The following is a 12735-nucleotide window of genomic DNA, read 5'->3' as shown; positions in this document are numbered from 1 at the left end:
CGCTTACAACGACACCTCGCGGAAATACCGCAGGACTTTTTTGACAGCCTAATATATATTTGGGTCTGTAATTGTGATACATCACCGGTAACAAAATCTAAAGTCCGTTGATATTTTTCTTACATTTATTATCCTTCTAAGTACATATCGTTGATTATTTAATTAAATCTTGGATTAGGCCGCGCAAGAAAAAAAAAGTGACACTTCTCTACCTAAATCATCAACTGCTTGGATAACTAATAAGTCACACCTGAAAGTTTTTATTAAAACAGATTCTCGAAAAACGAAACAAGAGTGAAAAACACTGCATAAAATATTCTGTTGGCTCCGAAGATATTGAGCTGCTCTTGGATCAGTGTCCATCCCCCCATTCTCCGGCGTTTGGAGTTGGTACCTTCCGTTGTCTTCCCAACGAGAGATGTGATTTATTTATGAGAATGTTGTTTCGCTGTTGTCGTTTTTTTCTGACGAAAAGATCCTATTTATGCTTAGTTTCATGCTTCTCTTTGTGTTTTGCTTACTTCGCCACGAACTTTATTTTGGAAAGCGCCAAAAAGATACACTCAGTCGGAATACGGTGAATATACACGGGAAGGTAAAGTTTTTCTTCGCAATATAAATAAAACAACAAGCAGCTTCGAGCGCACTTTTCCTCCTGTATCACAATCTGCGATGCAAATTGCATCCAATCATCGGAAGATGTTTTTTTTGTGCATTTTGTCCACAGAACGGAACAAACAGCACGTGATTGGCGAGGGAAAAAAGAAGAATAAAATAAACATTATCACAGGTGAAAATGAAAACAGGAAGGGACAAACATTTCGGGTATCAACGGTAAACAACAAAGAAGAACGTTAATAATTTATCACTTACTTTTTAATTGAAAGCGCACAATTTTTGACATGTGTTTATAGACTTTCGAAGAGAGAAGCAGTGAGCGTACAAAGTTCGATATAATTTTGACACTACCTGTTTTTTTTTATCCTTCCTATGTGTACCGAAGATCGATGATCTCACTTTGATCTCTTCTTCACGCCACACATACTTGACAACCATCACATCGGGTGGAAACACAAAACACACAAAACAAGTGTTTATATTTATTGCGCTGATAGTTAGTCAGAGGTCCATTCCTGTACAGGTTCCAGATTTTAGTAGTGTCTCGGTTTGGTGTGAAAAGGATACATGGTTCTACTCTAAAAACACGTCAAACAATTTTAAATTTTGGGAACAGCCAATCTCATCTCATCATCAAAAAAACGCTGCCGGTAGCCTGTGAATAAGGGGGTGAAAAGAAATGTTCAATTTGGGTTTGGGTTAGTTTACTTTCTTAAAACGGTTACCGGGAACGTAACCTAAACAAAAATCTTGGGTCGTTGCGTTTTATTATATATTTTTTTTTTGTTCAGTATATTCTCTGTACAGCCAAACGGGGGTTGCTAATTTTGGGGGTGTTGCGTGCAACAACACGGTGCTTTTGCCGAAACAGTGGTGCCAGAAAGCGCGCGGACAATCATATTTACAGCGACGGGAATTGGAAGCGAGTGCAATTTTGCCGTCTTATATTTTTGGTTTAGAATTCTCTAAGCAGTGACCTGGAACGGAAGAAAACAGTTTGCCGAGGAAAGCCGGAAACATTAACGGGTTAGTGAAGGAGGAACACATACAGTTTTATCTAGCGAAGCTATAAAGGAGACCTGTTTTTTTCTTGCTTTTCTCAATGAACGATACACGTTTGAGTAATACGTTTACATACACGTTTTTGTAATACGTACATTACTAGCCAAAGCCCTCAGAAATAAACTATATATATATGGAAGTAATTGTTGCTAAATTATTCGAGTACTACCGAGTGATGTTCGATTTGGCTATGTTAGTTTTGTTATGTTCTAAATGTTCTTCATAAATAGTGATTATGATCATGTCATGCAGCAATTTCAGTCAAAATTTCACTACGCAACTGTTCTATTTCTTATATTCCTACTTATATTGAAGTTTTCTTTAACATTTCTATTTTGAAACAGTTATCTAGTCATATTTTCGAAATGAACATCCGTTGCTAATCCGCTATTAATACCGAAGTCATTTGGGAGTATCTTTCCCCAAATTAAACAGTTTCTCTCTTTCTCAAAGTTCTTAAAACATATCAACTGTACGTCGGATGATACTTTGAATTGGTTGAAAAAAAGAAACAACAATATTGTACATGTAACAATAATTCGATTCTCTTTCGGTTCTCATTTCGGTTTTCATTTCGGTTCTCATTTCGGTTCTCATTTCGGTTCTCATTACGGTTCTCATTTCGGTTCTCATTTTGGTTCTCATTTCGGTTCACATTTCGGTTCACATTTCGGTTCTCATTTCGGTTCTCATTTCATTTTCATTTCATTTCTATTCCATTTCCATTTCCGTTTGTCGAACATAAATAAGAAATTGGTCGGCATCCGAAAGACAATAATCCTTTTACATTTATATACGACGGCTTTTCTTCCCATCCTGCCTTTAAGAAACTGAATATCCCTCATTTTATGGGTATGTGCGAGTCCGAAACAATGCCTTCAACACGGCAACCGCAAGCGGAAAGATGGTAACATTTTCAAACGTGTGCAAATTGTCGAAGTTCGCTTAGAAATATCTGGCTCGGTAGGCATTCTGTACCTTTGGCTTGAAAATCGACACTCTCATTGCAACCGGGAACATTACGTGAACGAGTGTCTAGAAAACGTCTGCTGCCTTTTCCGAAACTACACCGTGCTATTTACCGGATCTGACATCCTGTCATAGCGAGACACTGACCATGGAGTGGTGGAATCCTCCAAACACACCAGAGCTCAACCCAATCGAGAAATATTGGGCCATTGTGAAGTGCAGCCTGAAGAACCAAAAACAGTTAGAAGCTCCATTACCTTCAATTGCACCCAATCGAAAAATGTTGAGGAATTGTCAACCGGAAATTGAAGAAAGGTGTCAAAGTGACTCGGGATGTGGCAGTCATAAATAGATCGTGTAATAAAATGGCCGCTGAGGTTGACCAACAGAGAGTCCAAACTTTGATGGAGGGTAACGGAATAATTTCAAGCCATTTTCTCTTATTTTCGTAACAATTGAAGTGCTGCATCCATAACGATCAGTGATGGTAAAAAATCACATTCAACGATCAATGAATAAGTATATCCCTCTAGTCGGATGTTTTTAAAGCACCCCCGGCAGGCGATGCTCTTTTATCCTTCATATACTTGGAATACTTGGAACGGTGAGCTACCAAGATCTCAAAAAAGCAATATGAAAGAGGAGTCCCCACTGTATGCACTCACGAAGCATTACTTCTACTACTCAAGGCTACACGTGAGTGCAAGCCACAAACGATTAATCCCATCCCATAGAGCGGATGATGAGTTCTTGATCGGAAAGTGTACAAGAGACGATCAACTGAGATCTTACGATACTCGTCGAGGGATTTTTAATTCTCTATTGCACTGACCGCAGTGAGTGGCTGACTCAGTCTCGTTTCGATTTTATTTTGCTGTCGTCTCCCCCACCCGATAAACAGCAGACGGGTAATGGATGCAATTGATTAGTTTTATTACCAGCAGATTTGGGCGAATCTCATCCCGCCCAAAATCGTTTTTTAGATTCCAATAATTCTGAACATTCACATTTCTCTTCAAATATTTTTTCTAATAATAATTCAATTAGTGATTTCACGAAACACTTTTCGAATTTAATGGAATTTAATATCTTTTTTGATTTGTAGATAAAACGGATCACATATTTGATTAATTCAATTCTGTGTGGTTACGTTTTTCGTTGCAAATAAATGTAATGAATTAGTATGGACATATGTTATTCATATATCGTGGGCTTCTGACATATGTGGCAGTAGATTTATTGAACGACCAATGTTTTTTTTTTCATATCCCTTCAAACTTGTTGCATCTCTTCAGTGTACATACTGCTTTGTCCGCAGATTTGTTTGGTTGAATCTGGTTAATTTCAGGTATTCAATCTCCATATTGTCGAATGAATACTGTTGGAACAATTGGTATCGCAGAAAATGATTATCAACATCCTACTTAATCATCAAACGGTATGCGAAGAATTTAAGTGAACTGACGGCATTGGAATATATGCTTTGTGAGGACCACACAATTATTATCAGAGCGGATAAACGTCCGACTGGAAGTCATGAACATCAATTTAATGTTCCCAAGATAAATTTATCCTTTATCCAATGTCGTCTGGAATAACCGAACCAACACCTTATGATCGTGATGTTGTTTTTGCTATTGTTTTGATGTTTCATAACACGGCACTCTATTGATTATTCGCCGAAAATTGATTAAAAAAACATCCTTGAGGTTAGCCTACGGTTTTAGTAGCAGTGCAATATGGTGAGCCAGTCTCTGGATAAGAAAACATTTTAAAATAAAGCTTAAGTTTTTTTTAATGAATCAGTAGTAAAACAAAACGTCAAAAAAATTCTCAGCTTTGTGATAGCAGATAATCATTACCCATTTGAGTTGTATGAGTATTCCCCCCACAAACTGTGGATAGTCTATCTGCATACAAATTATGTAGAGTTCCAAAATTTTAAAATTTTATGAGTAAATATTTACGTGCTTACACAAAAAACACATGTTGACATATTTGCTCTAATTTATGTTTTTGATTAATTCAAGGTAATTAAGGTCTTTTCTAGCCACAAGTTTACTCGGGCCCGAAAGGAGTGTTCTGTATTTGGGCTGGCGGAAAAATATATCTCGCAAGACCACGTGTTCGATATCGTAATAGCCTTGGCCAATAACGCATTTACATTAACTCATAAAATTAGTGATTTGAGGGGGATGATTGTTTGTAGTCTATTGTAGATGAATTTAAACACCATCTGAGAAATCCTCTGTGGAACATTAAACATTAATGTCGTCCTATCTGCTGTAGCGCATTTTTTCCTCACACAGTTTCATCGAAGTAAACGCGCTCGGAGGGGAAAATTGAACGCCCGAACGAGAGAGCGAGAATCGTAAAGCGTACGTCATAGAGATACTCATTCCCATGGAGCAAATTCTTGTTAGGAGTTGTAAACAAAACGGAGAAGGAGAGTAACTCAATTATAACTAGTTTCAGTCTAGCAATGCTTTGGTCAACTCAGAGTTACCAAGAGAAAATCATTTGGTTATGATGGGAGAGGATTAATAGTTAGTCGCAGTTTGCACAGATTGCGATCTGAGCAGTTTGCGATTAATCGTAAATCGCATCATGCTCCCTTGTTTTCCATCCTTGATAACGATCTGGTCATGCAACCGATGTTGGTGATACTCCTGGGTGATTTTTCGGTTTTTCTGCTGTCTTTCGTTCGTGTTACGTTGAACCCATTTCCCGATATTCTGAATGTTTTTCCCATGGCCTTCAAACGTATGAAGATGGCTTCTTGAGTCACATTCAATTGATCTGCTCGTTGTTGTTGTTCCAAAGATCAGCTTTAATTTTATATACATGCTAAAACCTTCTTTCATTGAAAATTCCTCTATGTCGCACAGTGGGAGCACTTGGAGTCCCTCATTCGACCGCAGAGGCGATACGTGACCAAGTGACCAATGGTGTGTGTGTTATCTATAGTTTCCATAACCTTTGTTCAGCAGAAAACTTTGAACCTCGAATGTAATGTCAACGCAAGACGGCGCATTAGTAGTAGTGATCGCTTCATATATAGCTGACTGCATCTGCCTTGTCGCACTTGAAGATGCAAAAAAGTGTTTGAATGACGGCGGGTTCAGAGGAAAGGTTTGAACACGGTAGTCATTACTCCTTTTTTTTGGTAGTGTGTGTTGTGTTGCGTACGGGTTGTGTGATGTAGTCAAGTGTACCCGTCAGTTTACGTTCTTCGCGGACACCCAAACAAAAACGAAAATAAGGATATTTGGGATAATATGGAAAACTATATAAATAAAAATGTGAGGCAAAATCTGTTGGTAAGCGGAAAACCCGAAGAAGGGATGGTCCGATTTTAGCCTTCTGTATTTTGTTGTATTCGTCTCTCCCCGTAGATCAATATAGTGGAGAGAAAAATCGGAAAATACATCATAATAAGCGTTGTTAGTCCATTTGATATTTGCGCTATCGAAATTGATCTTTGCTCGTAAGTGGAAATGGATGTTCAGGCGAAATAACGCATTTCCATATCTAATATCTATAAATAAAAATGGAAGGCCAAATGTGTTGGTAAGCGCAAAATCCGAGGAAGGAATGGTTCAATCTGAGTCATCTATATTTCGTTGTATCCGTCTCGTCCCGTAGATCAGTATAACGGAGACAAAAATCCGAAAATTGAATTCCCATATGTTATACAATTAGCTAAGCGTTGTTAGTCCATTTGATGTTGGCGCTAACGAAATTGATTTTTGTTCGAAAGTGGAAAAGGATTTTCAGACGGAATAACGCATTCCTATATCTTCTATCTATATAAACAAAAATGGAAGGTCAAATGTGTTGGTGTGCCCTAAACCCGAGGAAGGAATGGTCCGATTTGAGCTGTCTTTATTTTGTAATATTCTCTGTATCAAACATGTATTCCATGCAACGGAAAACATGTTATTTCCAAATTTTTGAAGAATCTTGAACGAAAATTGTGTCTGAAAATAATTTTATATTATAAGGACGAATTTTTGTAGAAGTATTAGACAATTTATAGTAAAAGGAAATTGTAAAGGGTCAAAGGATAATCAATCAAGGAAGAGTTCAGTGATTGGACTCACTAACGTTCACTTAGTAAGAAAACGTGGATGTTTGAAAGTATTCAAATCAAAAAATCTATTTTGCGCGGGACGAAGTTCGTCGGGTCAGCTAGTTACAAATAAATTACTTTCGATAATTCCTCATCCATGCTACAAATGTGAAATAATAAAAAAAAAATTTTGAATTTTTTATCTGAGATTGCACCAAAGCTGTATGGGACAGTGCTCACTAACGTCAAACGTCAGCTCCATGGACTTGAATCCTACAACTCATTGAAACGTTGCATTTCAAGAAAGCGGAAAGTGATCTGAGAATACGATAAAATGAGTTACCGCATCTAGAACCGTAAATGTACTATTCCTCGAGAACAAATGCCACCGATAGGGACTTTTGCTCCTGTTGAGGGTTCGCGAAAGTCCCACATTGTTTTCGTCGGTAGTCTTGTCACTATATCTGACCCATCTTAGACTGGCAGGAAATTAATTATGCTATGAGCTAATTACTAGTTATGTTATGAGTTCAGGATTTTCGTCATATATATAATATTTCGGACAAATCTAGAAATGATTCAAAATCCACTTGAATTTAAAAATAAATGGCCTAAAGTGTCTAAAGTCAGCCCGTTGTCAACACTATCCCTGAAAAAAAAAATCAAGGTAAGGGTGCTTTTAAGTTTAGAGAGCCTGCGACCCATTTTGTGTGCACTATATTTTCAAATGCTGAGGTTACATACGAGTTGGCGAATTACCCCACTCCGAGCGAACCACATATTTTGTGTATTTGTGTGCGAGTTCATAAATGTTGTATAAACATTCGTGAGATGGGGTGGAACTAGTCATTCAAGAAATATGAAGGAATTGCTTCGCTTGCACGTTAATTTATCGTACTAAACAGATTTCGACTCACATTGCTTAAAAATAGTTGAATCACACAACAGTACCAACAAAACACCAACAAAATTCCATCCAGCTATTTACTACTGATTTCATATCCAATGTTCATATTCAATGTTAACGCAACCTGTACAAACTGCTCTGCTCCGTCATAACTTTGAAATACGAAATGATTCGGACAAATTAAACATGAATTTATTTTCAACCATTTTCATTCATAGCACCAATAGTAATCATCGTAACAATAATAAAACATGAATTCGAAAGCCTAATTTATAACCACATTAAACTTGAGTAAATCACATCTTGAGTGATAATAAATCACCTATGTATATAGGTACCACTTCCCAATTACCCTCATAATTAGGCAAATTAGGTCTGGGTCTCTTCAATTTTACGCCGTTCTATTTTCGACACTCTGTCGATAGATCAGTTCAAAAACAGACGAAAATGAAGTTTGCGCTTACTTTACTACTACTCGTAATTGTGCTATTTGCAGATGTAACATTGTCTAACCACTGTTAAGGTGGGGCCTTGCAATTGTTAATGTTTTTTCTTCGTCTTCACCTAAGGAATCTTTCGGACAACAGCAACGAACAACTACTCGCACCACTGTTCGTACAACCACTAGGAAAGCGGTAAGAGCACATAGCACGTAATCAGCATTGTAAATGTTCAATTTAGATTTTCTTTTCAATAACAAGCTCACTCCGCCACCGACGCGCACAACCATGCGAACAGTAGTGAGTAGCTCACGATTGAGCGTTGATTTCCCCATTAAATGTTGTTAATGCGACCCTTCTAATCTAGATAACGACCCAGGCACCGCGACACCCGACAACGCCCCATCGTCTTGTCATTTCTGCAATCCAACCAACACGAACGACAACAAGAACCACTCATCGTTCAATCACTTCCTCGACACCCGCCTTCGTAGCTATCACTTTCTTTCAATTTAGCATATTTAATTGCACCCACTAATTTATTCTACATTTCAGAGAAAAGCCACATCAACCACCAAAACGGTAAGTCTGCGTTGGCCAAAGCCAGATGCAACAAACGCGAAACTGAAATTTGTTTGAGTTTTCAGATGCTTCGACAGACAGTCGCTCCAAGATCACCAAGCGGAGTAACTGTTCTCCAGGTATCGCATAGTGAGCTCGGTTTCTTTAACTTTTTAACTTAAACGATAGTGATTGATTGAACGATTGCAGGTCATGTTTGGGCCAGGCTTCCCTGCAGCTACGAATGCCATAACCACACTGCCGCCAGTAGCGGCAATGTCCGCAAGGAATCGCAACACTGCATCTTTAAATGCATGAAGAGACTAACCGTAGCATGCGAACTAGGGCTCTCTCAAGGAATCTCTCGAAGCGAGCACATGTTTATTCAATTATTCAAATTTGCGCAATGTTTCACAATAAATGGACACTGTTCAGCATATTCAGCAAAATTCATGTAATCTTATTATTCTCATTGACTTATCGAGTGGAATTTGCGCGGAACGCAGTTGGCGTTAGTTCGTTAGTTCCTAGCTTAACCTATTAGATATCTTCCTGAGCTCCTTGGTGCCTTGGTGGTCGTGTATATGGTTAGCATGATATGTAAGTAAATGCGAGAGAAAACAAACAAACGAGAAAGAGAGAATAAGATAACAACATCGTTTTGCACTAGTTCGGGAAGTTGTACACTAGATCTGTTTTGACTAATTGAAATACTTGCGTTTGTTTTTCTAGTGTAGGTAAATGTTATAAATCACTCGCTCATTCACGCAAAATACGTTTGCACACATACACACACACATAATTATTGAACATTCTACTACGAAGCATAACAACCAATTATCGAACAATCATTACAAGGGGTTAGAAAAACATTTAACGAATATGCATTATTTGCAGACATATGTATATATATATATATATATATATATATATATATATATATATATATATATATATATATATATATATATATATATATATATATATATATATATATATATATATATATATATATATATATATATATATATATATATATATATATATATATATATATATATATCCAATAAAAAAGTATCGAATTGTCCGATTTAGGCCTGTCTTTATTCTATCTTATTTTCTGTATAAAACATTTATTCTATGTAACGGTGAAACATGTTATTTGCAAGTGGTAGAAAAATCTTGAACGAGAATGTGTCTGAAAATAATCTGATAAAATAATGATGAGTTTTGGTAGAAGTACTAGGAATTTTAAAGTAAAAGGTAAATACAACGGGGTCGATTAGAGGATCAATCAATGAACAGTTCTGCGATTAGACTCATGAACTTGCGCTTAGTAAGAAAGCCAGGGTGTCGACTCAAAACCCGAAAAAAAACCCTGATTTTCCAGTGATTTTTGAGAAAATTTCCAGATGTAAACTAGTCAAATGTTCTACTAATTTTGTACTAATTGTAGTTCTTGATTGGCTAAAGCAATGAAATTTATGAACTAAGATTTTTAAACACAGTTTAAAGTTAACTTGAAGGATCCCTAAACACTAATACAAAACGAATCATTTTCATTTTGATTCGGATTATTTTCCCGGAACTTTTATGATTTTATTGAAACGATTTTTTATTGCAATCTTTCGGCTTCCTTCTTTGTGTTTTCCAATTTTTTTTTTGTCATTTCGCCTGGGGAGATTTAGCTTTTTCTCGTAGTCGTTTCGTTAACTTTGATTCATTTGACACAAAGCTTCTTTATTCGGGCTTTCATTGTCTTTTAGATAAAAAGAATGAAAATTTCAAACTCGTTGAATTAACTAGCTTCACATTTTTATTGACAACCTTGTCGCATAGTACAACCATTTCCTCACGCATGTTTTCATAAAAACATTTGATGTTAATGGGAAAGCCCTCTCATCGTTGGGGTTTCCACACGAGAGCCTGGAGACCATTTTTACTATGGTAAATGATAGTTTGTTTTCCGTCTGGGTTGGAGGAAATATGAGCTTTCCACAGCATTTGGGAATTTTTTGACTCAACTGTAACTTTTGAAAAGGTCGTATCTATTTTAGTAAGAGAAATCTTTGATATCTCAAAATCTAATTAGTACCTTTTTTTATTCCCAAAAAACAAACTTTAATTTGCAGTATCCAAAATACATATTTTTATTTATTCGTTTAATTTTTTCATATAAAATAGAAGTCATGTAGAAAATTTAAAAAATGGCTACAAGAAGGTAAAACTATTTTTGACGAACTTTATGAAACATCGAATTTTATGAATTTTCGAAATTTCGGTTTTTTTTTATGTTAACATTCAGTTTTAGCCACAAATGATAAATCCTGATGTGATTTAAAATGAAGAAAAAACCTCTTTATCAATATCCTTCTGAATGCAACCATTCTCGACATACAGGTAAACCTTTTTTGTGCGGAGGATAGGGACCGCACAAAAAAAAGTTGCATAAAAAAATCGTGCAAAACTTCAGCAGCAGCTTTAAAAAAACGTGTTCGGTACTCATTTTGAAAAAAAAACCTTTTTTGTGCGGTAGATAGGGAGCGCATAAAAAGAGTTTCCCCCAAGAAAATAACTCAAATCCACGCCATTCACCGTTCAATTTCCTTTTGTTTCCCTGCTTTGCGATGGGACACTTTGCCTTTTCGGTTGCGCGTGGCTGTTTTGTACTTTTAGTTGCATGTCGAAACGTGTTGCTGTTAGTTATCATGCCATGCAAAAAATTAAAAAATCTTAAAGCATTTGATGAGAGGAGGGGAATGATTTCAGAAGTGGATTATTGAGACGCAAATATGCTTAGGCACTGAAATGCATATAAACCATAGAAAAAAACTAAATGGACGATAACTTCGTCAAATATGCTTCTTTTCATAAACCGCACAAAAAAAAATTCGCACAAACTGTATTTTACTGTATTTGAAAAAACATTTCTAATTTATTGTCTTTTTCAATTTAATTTATTTTTAATTTTTATGTATGTATTTTTTAATTTTTTCATATAAAAGTACAAGATGGTAAAACTATTTTTGACAAACTTTGTGTAACATCGAATTTTTATGAATTTTCGAACCTTCGTATTTTGGTATGTTAACAATCATTTTTAGCCACAAATTATGAATTCTGATGTTTTTTAAAACAAAAAAGCTTTTTTTCAATCTCCTTCTAAATGCAGCCATTCTCGAGATATTTAAAAAAATATTTATAATTTGTTGTCTCTTTTATAGTAAATAGGCTCTTTTAATGTGTTTGTCGTGTTATACCGTTACACCGTTATATATGTTCATGAAATTTTATGAATTTGCTTACAATTTGCAACAACTTTTCCTAATACATCATTATGGTAAAAAATATGTATTTTAGCAAATTAATGCTTTTTGTAAATAAAAAAAGGTACCAATTTTTTCTCAGTGTATATTTTTTCATGTTTGGACATCAATACTCTATAAAACACTATTTCGGTAGGACTCATAATTTTTTAAATAAAAAATAATCAAAAATTTCTCTTACTAGAATCGATACGCCCTTTTCAAAAGTTACACTTGAGCAAAAAAAAATTCCCAAATGCTGTGGAAAACTCATTTTTCCTCCAACCCAAACGGAATACAAACTCTCATTCGCATCAAAAATACTAATGTTCTGTCATTTGTCGATTTCATTTGGAATTGCTCTACTATTTAAAACTTGTTGCTTTTGTTGCAAGCAATATTGTTTCAGTGTAAGTCGAATCGTTTTCTAGCCATTTGTTGATAGTAATCAATGATGAAAGGATCAAGAGAAGATACGGCTTTCATCGAAGGATTAACGCTTCATAAGCTTTCAAACCAGTGCATCACATCCCAGAAGAAATTGCAGTTGTTTGTCAAATTTTCTGAGCCCAACCATTCTTGTATGCAATGTATAAAGTATACAACCCGAAAGTACCCAAATTCAAGACTTTTTCTTCTCTATTTCGAATGTTGCGTAACGGGTGTTAAATAAAAAATTAGAATTTTTTCAATCACATATAAAAAAAAATATTTTTTTTCATCGATTTCAGTATTTTTTATTAATAACATAATGTATTTTCTTCAAAAAAATGTCAGTGAATGTTTGAGTAAGGGCCGTGG

At 35.8% G+C, this 12735-nt stretch overlaps 1 protein-coding gene across 6 annotated transcripts in view; it reads right to left on the bottom strand.

The window, feature by feature from the left end:
• Positions 1-111: 111 nt before the first annotated feature.
• LOC129772796 (isocitrate dehydrogenase [NAD] subunit gamma, mitochondrial) overlaps positions 112-12735 on the bottom strand; it is a 28698-nt gene continuing 16074 nt past the window's right edge. Inside the window, exons 5-7 of one of the 6 annotated variants that reach the window (XM_055776259.1) lie at positions 1344-1595; positions 874-1273; positions 112-667 (exon numbers count right to left, since the gene is read on the bottom strand). In XM_055776259.1, coding sequence (XP_055632234.1) covers positions 1574-1595 — 22 coding nt within the window. In that variant the 3' untranslated portion in view covers positions 112-667; positions 874-1273; positions 1344-1573. The other 5 variants (XM_055776260.1, XM_055776261.1, XM_055776258.1 and 2 more) reach the window with 5 other exon arrangements.

The sequence above is a fragment of the Toxorhynchites rutilus genome, chromosome 3 (genome assembly GCF_029784135.1).
Source record: "Toxorhynchites rutilus septentrionalis strain SRP chromosome 3, ASM2978413v1, whole genome shotgun sequence".
Lineage (NCBI taxonomy): Eukaryota > Metazoa > Arthropoda > Insecta > Diptera > Culicidae > Toxorhynchites > Toxorhynchites rutilus.
The sequence above is the reverse complement of the archived record's forward strand: the minus strand, read 5'-3'. Positions and strand labels throughout refer to the sequence as shown.